General features: G+C 38.2%; 1 protein-coding gene across 1 annotated transcript; it reads right to left on the minus strand.

Moving 5' to 3' along the window:
* Positions 1-250: 250 nt before the first annotated feature.
* On the minus strand, positions 251-17,485 carry LOC119783313 (TBC1 domain family member 10A-like). The gene is made up of 10 exons (XM_038284770.1): positions 17,052-17,485; positions 12,646-13,550; positions 7,851-7,950; positions 7,641-7,748; positions 6,623-6,729; positions 6,312-6,426; positions 4,775-4,840; positions 4,511-4,700; positions 2,381-2,535; positions 251-2,250 (listed from the first exon to the last, which is right to left on the minus strand). The coding sequence occupies exons 2-10, from the start codon at positions 13,530-13,532 to the stop codon at positions 1,357-1,359; spliced, it is 2,622 nt and encodes an 873-aa protein (XP_038140698.1). The 5' UTR covers positions 13,533-13,550; positions 17,052-17,485; the 3' UTR covers positions 251-1,356.
* Between the last annotated feature and the right edge of the window lie 455 nt (positions 17,486-17,940).

Raw genomic sequence — 17,940 nt, forward strand, 5'->3', positions numbered from 1 at the left:
AAAATGACTGGATTAACAAGTTGAGGCTTTGAAACAGAAGTACAATTAATCATCTGTCAAGCATGTTATTGGAAGCATCACACTACCATCAGTGGTATTGGTGCATTGGAGAGATCTGATGGAATAATGGAGTTGGACCATATTCAAAGACCTTAATTCCATCTCAAATCTAAAACTAGAAAACAGATTCAAATTGATTTTGGAATGAATAATCCAGGCTAACATTTAGCTGATTTAATCCTGATTAGAATAACTGGACTATGCTTTAAATAAAAAAAGGGCCCATTCCTACAAGCTAACTATTACCTCAACTGGTCAAAAATCCAGGCACAACTATAAGAGGAGTCGCAAAAAAAAAAAAAAGTTCTCTGCAACATGCAAATATAACATGAAAACATATTAGTGGAGTATTTATATCTGAGCCTGTGTGTTAATCTTAAATCCAAATCACATGAGCTTTTTTGCAAAGTATTCTTTTTCTTTTACTACCTGGCAGTTGCTTGTTGTATACATATTTTCCCTCAGAAACAATTAATGGCTGAAACGAAGGGTTCTGAGCGGCACTGTATTCATCAGCCATCAGATCTGTACTAAAGAATAAATTAATGTTTTGGGAAGAACTGCAGCAATGATTCGACATTAGTTTGAAATTACACAGAGAAAGCAGGCTGCAGTGGACCGCACACTGAACATTGACACATTTCACTACTCTACTAAGGCGCACACACACACACACACACTCTCATACACATTTACTAAGACAATAAATATATCCTCAACATCATAAAAAGCCTTTTTTGTTTGTCTTCAGTGCCCCGATTTGAGATGGCTGCTTTATTTTCCCCATGGATCCAGTTAAACCTTTCCACAGGTAAGACTTGAGAGAAAACATGGAGTGTTAACCCTGTGAGCTGCGGCTAAGTTTTAATTTAAATTAATATCAAGTACTATGTTACAGCTTCTACCCCATCCCTCATGTTTCTTTAAATTCTGCCATCAGTCTTGAGAAAGAATAAAAAGAAAGTAATGAATGTACGCTTTTCAGCGAAAAAAACAAAAAAACAATTGAAAGTCTGTGCTCCAGTTATAAAAATGCATCCAACGTCAATAAAACTCAAAGTGAGGGAAACAAAAAGCATTTAGAGAGTTAAATACACCTCAAGGTGCTTTTAAAACAACAATCCAGTCGTCTCCATCATAGTCCTTGATACATATAAAGTCTCCAAAATGATGCAACATACAGGAAATCATCCCAGATTTGAAATTGATCACCGTTTCAGAAGCTCTTTTGTTCTTTTGACCTGTTTTTTCTCCCATCTTCCCTTTTCATTATCATGAAATGACTGGGTGAAGAAACTAGGTTGATTCTCTCGCTGCTGTAGCTCCGTTCTTCTCTTCTGCCTCTGCAACCCCTTTGTCCTTCTTCTTGCCCCCTTTCCTTTTCTCCTTTTCTAGCCTCTCCTTTTCTTTCTTGGCCCTTTCCCTCTCAAGCTTTTCCTTCTCCTTCTTTTCTTTGAGCTTTTTCTTCTCATCTTCCTTTTCCTTCTTTTTATCTTCTTTGCTTTTCTTCTTTTTCTTCCCTTCTTCCTCTCCAGACGCTGATGATGCTGCTTCTTTTGAGGGCTCTGGTTGCAAAGGGGCGTTGTTAGCAGTAGGAGAAGGGATGGTGGGAGTGATCTGCTCCGAGACGATCTTAGGGGAGGGGGACAGTGTGTTAGGCGGAGGTGTGCTTTGTGCGGGTGCCGGAGGCGCCGCTTGGCTTTGTGCGGAGGTGCTCTCTGAAGCTGGAGCTGGCCCGTGGGATGATCCAACTGAGCCACCAACTAATGGGCTTTGAACATGTGGTGCTGACGCCTTCTGACCTGCTCCTGGAGGAATAGGTGGTTTTTGGCTTGAGACAAGAGCCGGAGGAGAGTAGGGAGGAAAACCTTCCAACCCTGCAGGCCCGGAGAAGGAGCTTTTTTTAGGCTGGGAGTGGAAAGGAGCCCGAGATTTACGGAAGCCAGGGAGGGAGAGGAGGCTGGAAGAGGCTCGCAGGGGTCCAGGGGGTGGCGCTGGGCTTCCGAGGAAAGAAAAGCTCCCTCCTGAGCTGATGGCAGAAGCCCGTCGCTTGTACTCATAGATGTCTCTTGTTCCGTGGAGCCGGCGGCCTGGCTGGTGGGTCAGCTCCCCTCTAGACTCCCTCCATTTCCTCACCTGAATGTTGCATTCCTTCTCAATGAGCGCGTCCGTCACTGGGAGCGTTATGATCTGTGGATCCACAAACAAGCAAGACAAAGAGGGAAGTAAAACGTTTGAGACTGGGTTCTATATGGCAAAATGACTCATAACTCGAGTCTGTGTGTGAAAACAGAACCAAACCTGTAAAGTTCAAACTGACCTCCTGTACAAGTATGTCCTCTAGGATAGTATCGGGTGAGATGTTTCTGAGGCGCTCCATGGTCTCGTACATGCCCTGCAGTTCCCGGAGCTTATCTACAGAGCCCAGCATCTGCTTCAGCAGCACCAAGCCCACACGAAATACTATCTTCACTCCTAGAGCCAAGGAGTTAAAGAATACAGTTTTACTAAACAAAGGACACAAAATAAAAGCAAACTTAAATCTTAAACAATTTCCAGCTGTTATAAATATGCATATCAGACAAAGATGACTTCATAGAAAAGATTTCAAATCATCATTTAATCTTTTTTTGCTGAAGAAACCAACCTTATTGTAATGAAAATTAACTTCTGGTCCCATGATCACATGGGTCATGCCACAGCCTCTCAAGTTTACATTTGAATAGGCCATCCCAGATCCTGAATTTGATTTATTTCTCTCTTTAGATTCTATATATTCATTTAAAAGTAGATTTGTTGGGTGTGCTTTCGTTGTCCAGCTGTATAACTCAAGTTTATAAAACCTTAAATGCTGGGTTTCTACACTATGGACCTCTTTTCAATATCGTGTACAGTTTATCATAAAACAGAATTCTAACACTTGCTGAGCTTTGAAAGAACTGACCTTGTTAATACAAAACAACAGATAAAACATCAAAGCGATGTGGTAATAGGTAACAGCTAAACCCTTGTCTGAGGTTGAAGAAAGGGGAGATAAAGATGGCCAAGAGATAAAGGTGGCAGCTAATGGTTTACTGCAGTGATTAAAGATAAAAAAAATTTCAAGAATTTATCAATAGATTTAAAATAGAACAATAAAAAGAGCCCAAAATGACATCACAAATCCTCAGGGAATTTGGTAAAAAAAGCCTCCAGATTGAAAATCCAATATGTGCTGAGTAGAGGGACCCAGATCGGTATGCTGTGTCCTTTCTTGTACTTTCAGTAACAATGCAGGACAAAATTACCTATTTGCAGAGAAAGTGATATCCAGTTCACGCTCAATGCTTAGAAATATTATTTAAACTTATTTTCTTTTACTAAAGCACACTAATAAGACTAAGACTTGAAGTGATTGGGAAGAAAGTATTAGATATCAAACCCATTAACCTGGTGAAGTTTAGAACAGAAGAGCAACAGCACAGCCTTTTCCTCTCAAGCTCAACTGACGCCTACTTATTGTCTATTCTGAGGATAACAGAGATTATTGTTTATCCTCACAGCAAGTGTGATGATACTTTCAAACCAATAAGTAAACAAAACAATACTGAAAAATATTGCATAACTCCTCCACACATCCCACTGCACAAGCAAATCCTTTTCTAAACACAAAAAAAAAACTTGTAAATACACAGCAATATTTTACATTTCAGTTAATCTTATTTCCAATTTCTTTATTTTTGTATGTTAAGCAGAAAATAGGTGACTAACTGTTGACTGGACATCCTTCTTTCGGAGATTCTTGGCAGAGAACAGAACTAATGTTCCCATTATTCGAGGACGCCCTCCTGATTCTAAAGCAGCTCCACAAAGACGGACTCCAAATATGATGTTCTATTTCAGATATGTTGTTGTTCTTTTTAAAAATCCAATGCATCAGGTATTCTAGAAAATTCCACTTCTGTTCCGCCAGTCCACAGAAATATTTGGGATCATCAGAACAGCTATAATAACAGATTTTAACCATTATCCCGAATGAAAATGTCAACAAATCTTTTTATAAGTATTCTTGAATTACTTTAGATCAGGGTAAATGTAACATTTCTTAGCTTTTTTTCTTGTTTTTGGAGACATTATATTCATGTGGTCTCCAGTCAAGTAATGTTTAGGATTGTGTGTTGTTAGGAAAACTGGATTGGATTTAATATTAATCCCAGCTAATCCATGATCTAACATGGTGGAAATTTTAACATTAAACCAGTTTGGATTGAAAAGCCATTTCTCTTTAAAAAAATGAAATTGAATTTGTTTTTACTTTGGTTATCTTTGTCCTTCATTTATTTTATTTAATTACCTCAAAGAATGAAACTGGGACAAAAACATTAAAAAAAAGATTAAATCTGAATAAATTAATCAATTTCTTTTTACAACACTGTTATTTCCTTTGTTTAGCGCTAAAAATGAACTATACCTTCACAGAAAAACATGTCCCAGACACGCAGAACAGAGGACCACGGTAAGGTGCGTGAGAATATGCACATGAACCACTCCGTCATGTACAGGATTGGATCAATCTTGAACTTCTTAAGATGGCGGTATGCCATAGGACATGTACGTCGGAGAAGAGAGAAAAAGATCTCGCCATCCAGCTGAATCGCTTCCTAACGGAATGAAAGGGATCATCAGTCACCCTGAGAAGCTCAAAGAAGAAAAACAGATTGTTTGAATCACTCACCAGCCCGGCGCTGTAATAGCCAGGAAGATACTTTTCGCAAATCTGGACGAGGCACCAAAAGGCTTGCTGTCAAATAACCATAAATGGCATCATTTAAGGATTACAAAAAGGCTCACCATGGAAAAACATATAGGGTGCATTCACATTTTATTTCTAAGTTTTGATAAATCTTTATATACTTATTATTAATATTCTGCATCCTTAAATAACAAATAACTTGCTAAAAAAAGATTAGGGTGGATGGTTGGCTAAGGGGCAGAGTTTGAACCATAAACAGAAGCTAACATTTATCAACGTAACCATCTGGAGTCCTAACACTGCGACTTTTCTGGTAATTCTTCCCCTTCCCTTTCTGTCCATTTCCCGTCTAATTATCGTCAAAAGCAACCACAAAAACGGAAAAAAGGTTAGATTTAATATGTGCACATATATATTTCTTTAAAAAGGATGCAAAATATGACAGTGAAAGCTCATATTCCTTGCTCTTGTATTATTCAAAAATCTGTATAGGGAACTACGTTATGAGTTCCTTCTGCCATGCCTGGTTGTTTTTTCCACTGTGCCCACGCTCTTCCGTCACGTGTAAGCTGAGTGGGCGCAAAGTAGACACCAAAAATCATTATGATACAATTTCTGACTAAACAAGGAGTGAGTGCAGAGGACAATTTTTATGGATATGACACAATAACATGAACTAATCTTCCTGTCCTTTTGTCTTGCATCATGTTGGAATGCTTGAAACTTCACACATTATGCCACAGTGACAAACGTCACTTTTAGGTAAGAGTGCAACCAAATGAAGTACATAACTGTGAAAGGTACATAAATTAAGACTCTGTACCAACCCCCTTACCTCATGATTCAATGGGGAACATATATGTGTAACTAGATCTAACAGCTGCAGAGAATTTTAAGGGGTCATCAAGTTAAATGAGTCAGAAAAGCTAAGCGTAACTGAAAACCAACACCACACCTAAATCTCAGCATCCTCATAATGAAACATTGCAGTGAAAGCTTTGTGGTGTGGGGATGCTTTTCTTCTGCAGGGATAGGGAAGCTAGTCAAAGCTGATTGGAGGAGCAATGTTGAGGTTTGTTTGGGACAAAAGCTGTTTGGATAGCAAAGCTTGATACAGGGGAAAATAGTTCAACTTTAAGAAATATAGCAACCCCAACCATGGGTGCTTTAGCATGCGTTCAAACGGCTGAAAGACACGACATAAATCTACTAAGATGTCGGTGGAAAGATTTTCAATCAAGCTTGTTCTTTTTCCTTCATTTTGACCTTTTTGTTTTAATCCCTCACATCAAATAATACAATGGTGGTTCTGGTTGTAAAATGTCCTAAAATCTCCTAGATTTCCTTCAGCGCAGAAACTTTTGACAGGTCAAATAAAATTATAAATCATATTGCTTTAACAAGGGTAACAACTTCTGGGTAACTTAACCTATGAACATTTCAAAAGGCATTATTAATTTTACTAGTTTGCAGAATTAACAGAATCTTTACATAAATAATGGTTTGGTGAAGCTCTCACCTCTGCAGGCATGTGCATGAGAAGCACTGCAGCCACTGGAGCCTGGGCCTGACAGTAACCCTCATCAGGCCGATAGACAGTGTAGGCCTTCAGGATTCGGTACAAATCTTGTTGTCTGTAAAAGCGAATACATTTGGGATGAATGATTGTCAAATCACGAGTCCTGAGGTCAAAAGGTGAAATTTTCCACCATACTGGATAACAAAAACGCTTTCTTAATGTTTACGAATCACTTTCAATACAAATGTGTTACCATAAGGGAAACATGTTCCTTATTAATTAAATATGTAAGTTTAATGTTGGAAATTTACCCATGTCCTCCACGTGCAGCAAACATCTCGTGGAAAGGGAACTGCCGATGAAGATCTTTCTCTATGATATCCAGCCATTTAGCCTCACCTGGTTCTCTCTCCAGCTCCTGCAGTAAAAATAATTAGGAAAAACAAGAATTATCAAGGTTAGATTCAGTATAGACTCTCTTTAGACTTAAACCATAATCTTCCATGTTTATGGTCTTAAATGCTCGAAATCGTGTTGAGAAATTCTACATCAGGTTCCAGACATAAATGTTTAACATAGTTAAGTTAAAAAGAAAATAGTTTCTTGGAATAATAAGGATTAAACCTTCTGACCAGGACAAAAAACAGCCCTTAGAGAGGATTACAAGTCCTGATAAGGAGCTTACACCTTCTTTGGTTTGTGTCTGCAACCATTTAGTACAGCTAGATTTAAAAATGCTCTACTGAGCCACTACTTTAAAGGTTTTAATCAAATTGTATTAATCAAAAATAATTAGAGCAGCATGACATCAAAACATGCAATAACAATGGCAAATTTCAGAGTGACAACATGAAGTGGAAAACATATATAAATACTGTACTGTTAGGAACTTTGGGTTCCTTACAAACATTGATCCAGGACAGTCAGGAGTCTATCCAGCTTATATTGAATAAATTAATTCATCATTTCCATCCCTGCAGCAAGGATTCGTAGTAAAACTTGCATTTGGGTATAGCAGCTGCTTTTGCAATAAAAACAAATCAGTAGGTAGACTTTATCCAGGCATCTTAAGGCTTTCCAAAATCGTTTCTGTTTGTTAAACAAACAGCATAAAGCATGAATAGCTTCACAATTCAATGCTATTTATTTCTGTCTTCTTTATTCCAATACTGATATTGTGCACACCGTCTGACTAGATGATGCAGCTTTAAGAATAATCATAATAATTTCAAGAGTTTCGAATTTCTAAAATTTATACAAATCTAAAGGTTTCCATTTTAGAGTTATTCCAATAAAAAAATAAAAAAAAGAGGACATGATTCCCTTTACCTCAAATTTCCCAGGGTTTTCTTCGAGCAGCTTCTGGCTGTCAGACAGTAACTGCCAGGCTTTGGACCGGAGTGAAGATGGAATTCCCTTCCTGCAGCGCAGCTTCACCTGTAGTTCATAGAGACACTGTGAAGTACGACCAATCCAAGACACAAAAGGCCTTACTTTTGAATCCCATATAAATCCTACTCAACAATTCCCATTGCATACCTTCTGAAAGCGATGTTTGACCCATTTGTCCCAGTGGCAAAACATATCCAACCATTTCATCTCCCTTTGCCTTGCAACTTCGACTTGAATTTTCTTATCGCTGAAATAGTTGGTAATAAAAAAGAATGATTTCATTTTTAATTGACAAATGGTACAATGTTCTCTGTCACACAACTTAATGTCTTAGGCTTAGAGACTTAGATTTATTATGTCTTTTTGTGTACACAAGTGTAAATAAATAGAAATTTCGTTTAGAACAGCTCTAGACAATTTCATATTTTAAAGTGCAGCCTTGAAAACATTAATAAATAGATACATTCAGAGGGATTCATTCCTACAATTATGATGTATGGAGAAAAAAAAAACCATTTTGTTTTACTTATTTCAGAAAGTGGAAGGTTAGATTCTCCACAGACTGAAAAATGTAAAGCTTTTAATCGTTTGAGGATTTAAATTTTTTATAAAAACCCCGGATTCAATATCCCGTAAAAATTTTATTTAACATATTATGTAAGATAAAAGAGGAATACTTGTTTAACAAAGATTTTAGGCTTCATAAAAGTATGTCTTTATCTATGAATTCAACACTTGATTTGGCACCGTTTGCATGAATTACTGCATCAGTGCAGCATGGCATGAAGGAAATCAGTCTGTGGTTTTGCTAAGGGTGCAACAAAACCCTAGTTGCTCTTATAACAAACCTCAGTACATCTATGTTACTCTTCGGGTTTTTAACATGGTCCATTTCAGGCCTATTTAATGGCCCATTCAACACAGTAAGATAACAACTTCAGGAGTGTTGGCAGGTGCCAAGTCTCACTGGAATATGAAATCAGCATCTCCATAAAGCTGGTCGGCAGAAAAAAAAAGTGCTCTAAATTGGACTGTATGTCCAATGTGGACTTTAGAAAACCCAGTGGGGCAAAACCTGTAGATGATATGACCCTTCAAATCATCACTGGCTGTGCAAACTTCACCCTGGTGTTAAAGCAGCAGGGATTCTAATCCTCCAATCCTTCCTCCAGACTCTGGGACCTGGGACCTTAATTTCAAACAAGCAAACTTAACCTTAAAGTGAAAAATAAAAAAGATTTTGGACCACAAAGCAAAAGTGAGCAAAAGGATTGATACAGTGAGTAAGATGGCTGTGCTGAATCCAGCCTCAGTCGACTCTTTATGAAGATCCCTCCAATCCTGACATGAATATTGCTCGACAGCCTTTCAACTTTTTGTCACTGTCATGATTTCTCACGGCCGTCATTATCGCTGCTGTTTGTGCATCTTTACCAACATGAGGAAGCCATTTGAAAACCAGTCACTTTACTAATTAACTTTTCTGGCATACCCTCCTTGTGTGTGAAGTTAGTGACTGTTACATTTACATGGGGTTTTTATAAAGCCAGGCTTACACTGTGCGATTTTTTTGCCCTTTTCGGGCCGACTTTCCAGTTGTGCGAGAATTTTCCGATCGGGCCGACTTTCAGCCTGATCGTTCGTCATACATCGTGTAGTGTACGGGGGTAACGAGTGGTGATCAGCCTCTCACGACCACCTCCCGATCAGGAATCGTGAGGATGGGAGAAAATCAAACATGTTTGATTGTCTCCCCACCGTCGTGGGCAAATCGCTCAGTGAACATGCGCATACAAGGATTCTTCTTTTTCCTCTTCCTCTAAGATGAAAACACAGAAGCATGGTGGGGGTGTGAGTGAAATGGAGTTCTTTCTATAAAATTGTCAGACCGTAGTAGCCACATTTGCTCAGCCATGTCTTTATCCAAATACTTCGTCGCCTTTTGTTTTTAGGGCTTTTAGCACAAAATTGCACAAATTCCCAAGGCAGAGCGGTTCACTCTAGTGAGCTTCCTATTCCTCTTCTAATTGTTTGGCTTCCAGATAGATGAGTCAGAGTAGCTCCATCTCACTGCGGAGCTGAATCTGAAGTGGTTTTTACAGTGTGAGCAGGTAGATCGCATCAGTGCACCGTGCTGCACAAACATTGCCGTCCAGTATGAGCTGCAGCTGCGTGTAACGATTGAAAAAAAAAAATCGCACAGTGTATGCCTGGCTTAATTTGTAAGCCATTATAATCAAAAATACAAGAAACAAAAGCTTAAAATTATAGACTCTATGCGTATTGAACCTGTGTTAGATATAAGTTACATCTTCAAAAAAGGAAAAAAAATATTGAATATTGATTATTCTTTACAATATTCACATTCATTTGGAATTGCCTGTTAAAACGAGTTAGTGATGAGCAGCTCATTAAGAGCAGAAACTTTAACTCAAAAGAACCAGAATTACTTATCAGTGGAAGTGCAATTAGCGCGTTAGATAAGCAGAAGCCAATCTGACCAAATAATAGGAAGAAAGCTGATGGGTGTGTGTGTGTGTGTGTTAGTGGGGGGGAGGTTTTACCACAGACAGACAGTCAGTACACACTGAGTCACAAAAGTGCTCTCAGCACTATTTGAGTCAGACCAAGGAGAGATAAAGGACAGAGATATGTTTAGTGCACCAGAATAAAAAGAAGCGCAGAAAGTCAAGCTGATGCAGAAACGCAAAGATGTTCTCTACGAGCTAAAATGAACAGAATTCCGTTTGAATGAATGGATGATAAAAGGAATTATGTTCCGCATCATGCTCTTAGCTAAGCGCAGTGAAAAAGCATTTAACCCATGACTGATTTTTTTTTTTGACAATTTATTCTTTTAGACCATCAGCTACATTTTAATATCAGACAAAAATGAGTGTTCAAAAACTGATTTCCTTCAAAGAAGCGAAAAAAGACATCCAAGCTCACTTGGACCTGTGTTTAAACATAATTCCCCCTTCAGGCTAATAAGTACCTGTTCCAGAATTGGCAGCAACAACTTCCATCAAGGGCTTATGATAACGGGCCACTACTTTCTACACTGCTCTGGAGGATTTGACTCTATGACAATTACTAGTTTTTCAGCATAAACAGCATGTTTATTTTCAGGCCACATCTCATTCTAGTAATGAGGTGAAGTCGTGTGTCAGGTAGGTAATGGCAGAGTCTGAGACATGCCAATGAGTATCCACACTGAGACACCAAAAAAAACAAGGTACTCTAACACTCTGCAACATTATCAACACATTGTTTGAAAGCGAACAAAATCATTTCTGCTATGCATTTGTTTTATTCTGCCATCTTGAACATTTATTCTGCACTCAATGCTTAACTCGCCAGTGGGAGAGATGCCTGCGGTACTTAATATGTTCTGAGTATGACCTACTGGGGGAGGAGTCCAAGTGATCATCGAGTAACTTTTTTTTCTGCCTAAGAAGATTCACCACCATCATGTCTCTTGCACATTAGTGGATAATAGCCCTTAAAGTGGTCCATTTGAGAACCAAATCCTTAGAAATAACCTTTGCTGACTGATAGATGCCAGTGACAAAAGCTCTCATCTGTTCTTAAATTTCTTCAGATCTAAGGATGATGTTTTGATCTTTTAACCTACTTTGTTGGGTCAGACAGGGTCCATTTTAGTGCTGGGCGATATGTAAAAAAATCATATATCACGATATGGACTATTTTATATCACAATAACGATATATATCGCAATACGCCCCAATTAAGTACATTTTCAGCAAATCTCTGAAAAATATGAAAAAAACAATATAATTGCTTACTTTTTCAACTTTATTTTGAAGTGACATTTATAGAACTGTCACAAATTAGAAACAAAAAAAGTAGTGCAGCAATATATATGCATAAGATGAGGCGGAGGTAGGGCCACAGTATCCTTCACATTTTTTCAATATCCTACGGGTACTTAAATTAAATTACCGTGGTTCTTCATTAGGTCATAGAAGAGGTTTGTCGTGTTGGGTAAGGGAACAGTCTTGTAGCATAGTTTGCAAATGAGCGTGGTCTGCTCCGTGTTGGACTTCTTAAATCCAAAATGTAACCAAATCACAGATGTGCGCCCTCTTATTGGTAAAATTTCTTCACCTTGGGTTGCCTGCGTAGCTGTCTCTGTTTGTTTGGGTTTAATACTTCTGCCTCCTGCGTCTCCATCTCTCATGAGTTAAGTAACGTAAAGCATGTTGCAAACCCGCGTGTGAGTCAAAAGCCGTAAAGAAGCGTCATGTTGCAAAACCACAGGACGGCGCTTCTTTGTGGATTAAGAAAAATAATAAAAAATCTTGTTTATCAAGATAGCTGTGTGTAGGCTACATGGCTACACTAATACGTTCGTCGTAGTCTACCAAGGGAAATATTTGCTTGAATACAAGATACAATTGTGTTAGAAACGATAGAAACGCTAGAATAGAATTAGCACGATAGACACTTTTCTATCGTCCGTACGATATGTATCTTCTTATCGCCCAGCCCTAGTCCATTTATATATTTTCTTAATTCTACATGCATCATTTAAATAAAAAAAAATAAAAAAGATTAAATTAATCAGTTTACCTTTTCACTCAGAACCAGATTGTTTCTGATTATTTTTCCTTTTATAAATCATATCATCATTTGTGAACTGGCTTTTGCGTCACCAAAATCATTTTTATCTGATGTTAAAATCTGTGTGATAATCTGAAACTCTATGATGTGACTAAAAAGCTGAAATAGAATAGCTCTATAGAGGGGGAAATACTTTTTCACAGCTCATATCTTATAGCACTGATCAGGTGTCCAAAGGGAACATGACTCAGCTAGAGTTGATGTTTGCTTCAGAATATGTGACACAGAAAACAGGAGAACATATGAACAGTATTATTTCCTGACAGCTGGGAGTGGTAGTGATAAGTTTGTGACTTACGCTCCTTCGCTGTACTGAGTCCCACCCAGGAATCCATATTTATCAGTGCGTCTCATGGTTAGGCCATTGATCTCAGAGTCTGAGCCCAGAGAGCTCCCGTCCTCTCCCAATCCAGACAGGGACTCCAGTGTCCCAGACATCAGGCTGGCTGAGTCCAGATAGCTTAGGTTGTCAGGGGCCATTTTGGGGTTTGGTAGTGGGGCAGCTGGCTCTTGGATCACAGGAAGAGTTGGGCTATGTGGTGCTGCTCTGGTCGGTGTAGTATCGCTCAAAGGAACATGCTTTGGGGACAGAAAAGGTGACTCATTTTGAGGTTTTTGTGATTGTGGTGGTGGCTGAGGTTTCTCCTCTACTCTTGCTGTTGGAAGAGCAGGTGTTGGGATGATATCCGAACTTGTTTGAGGCGCAGCAATGTCGACGGGGATTGAGTTAGAGGAAACATGGACATTTGGGGAGAGATTAGGACCAGGATTTAAGTCGGGAGATAATGATTCATCTAGAGCTTTTGTCTGAGCTGCCAGTTCTTTAACATCAGTATTCGAGAGATCTGGAGCAGTTTGGTCACTGGTGGCAGGCTCTTGTTTATTTCCTACAGGCTCCTCTGTTTTAGGAGCAGCTTCTGGTGTCAATAATGGTACAGTGGCGTCTACAGTGGGTTTAGTGGAACTTTTAGGAGGCTGAGCAATCAAGGATGAACTTAATGAAAGTACTGAAGAAATGTTTCCGGTCAAAGCTTTGTTGTTGTAGAGGGAAGACTTAGGTACAGGCACCTCCACAGCAGACCCGGGGCTGCTAGAAGCAGGTAACACTGGTGGAGCGACAGATGGAGCCGCAGCTGGTTCCCCAAGTGGTGGTGGGGAAGGAGACAAGGTGGAAAGCTCGGCCATCGTTCCAATCTAATTTCTCTATGAGAATTAAAGAGAAAATAAAGATGGGGTATTACCATTAAAAAGTAAACAAGCCAAACTGTTACATTGGTCTGAAGGAGCATCTAAGTGGTAAAGAAAGATATAAATTAATAAATTAGTCAATAATAAGATATGAAAATAATCTAAATAAAACTCCATCTTGCTCTTTTAAATCTAAGAATTAGAAATGTCAATTGCAACATGCAAGGAGTTCAATATGTAAAAACATTTTTTTAAAGGCTTTATAACCACCACCTTTAGAAGCTCTGCAATATTTCAGCAATATCTTCAAACTTAACTAGTTTGTTTTGCAATCTGGTTTAATGAAATAAATTATTCATTTCTGCTCAAGATTTACACTAAAATCATAAGTGAGCTGGTCGAGCTTCCTGTTAAAACATTTTTTTTCTAAAAGCACAACCAACAGCTGGATGAGCTACTTTAATCTATGTAGCCATTATGTTCTGTGAGGAGCAAAACTCAAAGCTGGACTTACCATTACAATCACTATATACCATGTAAGTGTTATTTAATAATGGACGAAAACGATTTTCAAAAATAAGTATAATAAAAGTTAGATGAATTAAGCCTTTGAGGAAACATTACAGCTGAGGTTGAAGACTGGAAACAAACTTTATGCTCACAGATTGATATGATGTCAAATCTGTGATTTCCTGGCAACCTAGATAGAGTGCAGGGGTCATATCTTATGAGATTTCATTCAAAATCTGCTTGACTTAAAATGGAATTTTGATTCAAAAGTCATAAACAAATCAATATAAATAACCTAATAAAACAACACACAAAATCAAATTACTAGGACACTGCGGAAAGCAAGAAAAAAAAGGTCTAAAATATTTCTTTCTCTATATGCTAAGAAATGGTTCAAATGGTTCAATATTATTGGAAAATACCCGACTGACAGAACAGAGTGGTAATAAGTATTAATAGCAGAATACTATTTTTGACAAATAACACCCAAAATAAAGGATTATCAAAACCAACCCAATATTTTCTTCTTTTACAAGTCCATTAAGAATATCAAGTCAAAAATACTGTGCCTCAAATCTATCTATTTGGTTTTGATTTTATTGGAAATATTAAGGCAGCAGCTCTTATGCATTAAAAATGTATTAATAGAAAGGTTGTATCACAAAAAGAAAGAAAAGAAAGGGTATTTAAGGGTATTCTCTTCCATTCTTCTCTACAGATACTATCAATCTCTTTCAGGTTAGATGAACAGCATGGTCAGATACTCTAGCCTGACGTAGTCCGACTCAATTCTAGTCAGAATATGAGTCTGATACTGCTCCATAGAGCTGTGATTATGGGGCGTGTTTCGAACGAACCAGGAAAAAAAATGCCTCTGCACTCAATTGGATAGACCTACAACCAATAAGAGCAACGGAGTGCGTGACGTATGTTAAGCGAGGCAAAGCGTGCAGTTTCACGCCTAGAATAAGAAGATGAGACTTGATCGCGTTTCTCTGTTCGTCTTTTAAAATTAATTTGCTGTCGATATCTTCTAGAACAGACGTAATAGCAGAATCTACTCACCCAAACTCTCCAGCGGCAGCCATTATTGTTGTCACCCAAGCGCGCTTTGGTCACGTGGTTGATTACGTTACTCTTGATCATCTGTCCATCATCGTATAAAGTCCGCCCTGACAATTTGATTGGATCGCCTGACAGTGGGCGATAATACTCGCACTACTATGGAGCAGAGCCAGACCGAACTTCCCCGAACTCAAACCTTGTGGGCGGGGCTAAGTTCTGACTGGCACCCAGGCTACAGATACTCTACACCTAGTTGAACATCATTACGTCTTAGTTCCTGAGGACTTTGGAGCAGGTTTTCTTACAGAATATTTGGCTGCTGTCATGTTACCCTTGATGAGAATTGGTTGTTACATTAACAGCAACCAACATCACAGCATGATGCTGCCACCAACATATTTGGAAATAGTATTTGCCAGATTATGAGCAGTTTATGCTTTTCTACAGACATATCAAATAGTGTACAAGGAAAATACGTTATGTTTTAGTGTCTTCGGGTTATTGTTCTGATCAAAATCATTCTTTTTGACCAAAACTTAAGCAGGCTATCAAGTATCTTTTAGTAAAGGGCAACTCTAACAGGGCTGATAGCAGAATGCATTAGCAATGGTTGACCTTCTGGTAGGTTCTCCAATCTCCACTCATAAAACACTGGAGCTCAGTCTTAGTGAGCACATGATTCTTTGTATGGTTGGGCTGACAGATCCATGGAAGTTCCTGTTTGCCTAAAACTCCTTTTATTTTAAAATCACAGCGGGGACAGAGTTTGTTGGACAGTGTGGCTTAGATTTTTTAAATCTATCATAACATTTATGCTTAAGACTTATTCCAGTCTTGGGAGGTCTACAGACAACCCCTTTGTCTGTTTTCCCTCTGGTGTTGTCCACTATAGAACCTCATATAAAATGTTATACATTAGATAGAAGATAGTGCTTGATTTGTATTTGTTTTATTTTCTCCTGAATTTAGCAATGGACTGAAATTAAGTTACAGAAACATTCCTAGGAAAGATGAAATTAGTTACCACCTAGAATAATCCAAGTTACATAGTAGAGAATAAAAGGTTATCTATTTACTTTTGCTTAAATGTTTTATTTAAAGAAATGCTTTAGAAAAGCTTTTTTGATAAAGGCTAATGAGATTGATTTTTTTTAAAAACTAATCGAATCAAAGGGACTCAATTTTGCCAGGTGGCACTTTGAGTACTATTCAATTAAGTACAAGTAAATGATTTGTTTACAATATTTAAGAGAGGTTGGGGGAAATTTAGGTGCATCCAAGAAGGAGTAAGTACCGGTAGTCCGAGTAAAGTAAATTCTATGCAAAACTCTTAAATCATTCTGGGAACAATGAACAAATCATTTTACTAAACTCTGCATTTTAACTTCTAGGGAAATTATTCTGCTGGATTTTATGTCATTACATTTTTTTTAAAGAGATAAAATAGATCAATTGGAAACCACAATAGCCATTGCAAAATGCTCAGAAATCAAACTAGTATGAATGGGTTTTTTACTCTTTTATACTCCTCTATACTCAAGACCTGAATGCTTTAGACAAAATAATTAATAAATGGATATAATTTGCAACAAGCAAAAATTATTTGGCTATAAATAAAGCAGTGCATAAGCAAGTAACCTAAACACAGCGTCCGGACAACCATGGTGATCCAGCAATGTGCTGATAAAGCAGCTTCATGTATGTTGTGGTTGCCACCACGCAGCTTAGCGGTAAGGTGCTTCAGCACCAAATAGCATCGGCGTCTTTGTTGTCATATCCTCTCTGAAGGCCGAAGCGACTCAACTTCCCGATTCAGAGCTAATGGTTTACTAATAGTTAACACCCGCATTGCCTGAAAGGGCCCTGAGCGAGCAGCGTCCACGGCCTCGCCCTGCCCAGTGCCCCGGTCAGCTCTAACTCTACCCCCGCGTTTCAACTCACCAACAACCGGCGTGTCACTGCGGTCCGTCCGCCTGGATAGCCAGGGGGTTCCTGTAGCCACCTTTCCCCGCCACAGCTCCGGTTCTGCACAACTGCTCTGTGTACAGACAACGCGATAAGGACAAACCAGGATAGGAGCTGCTAGACGAAGCGAACAGTTAGAAGACAGCAACCGTCCTGCTAACTTAGCTTATTTTAGCCTTATTTAGCTATTAGCATTAATGCTATTGGTATCCCGTTTCACTTAGCCTGGCTAGCTAAATGCATCAGAATGGCTTTCCGAATTGCTACGAAATTGATGCCAAAATTCAAATAAGGCGTTTACATCCTGAATCGGAAAAAACAAAGGTGTCATTAATATATCCTAGTAGAGGCGCAGGGGTGCAACCATCCAACACGAACAGTATTTCCTACTGACAGCTACGTGCGCGTTCTCGTCAATGTTGACGGGCACGCACACGCATAGTGGTCTTCCTTCCCAGTTGCTACAAACACTTTGAAGGTTGACCCATTCGATTATTGAAACAAAATCGGCATTTGTTGTCGTGTAATTGATCAATTGACTAAAACATGCGATAGCGGAGCGATCGTTTGATTAAACCAATCAATAAATTAGCGGCTGGGGTATTCCCTCAAAGCACTTTTTCTTATTTATATATATATATATATATACATATATATATATATATATATATATATATATATATATATATATATATATACATATATATACATATATATATATATATATATATACATATATATACATATACATATATATATATATATATATATATACATATATATACATATACATATATATATATATATATATATATATATATATATATATATATATATATATATATATATATACATATATATATAT

This window comes from Cyprinodon tularosa, unplaced genomic scaffold, assembly GCF_016077235.1.
Source record: "Cyprinodon tularosa strain WSP-4 unplaced genomic scaffold, ASM1607723v1 ctg105, whole genome shotgun sequence".
NCBI classification, from domain to species: domain Eukaryota; kingdom Metazoa; phylum Chordata; class Actinopteri; order Cyprinodontiformes; family Cyprinodontidae; genus Cyprinodon; species Cyprinodon tularosa.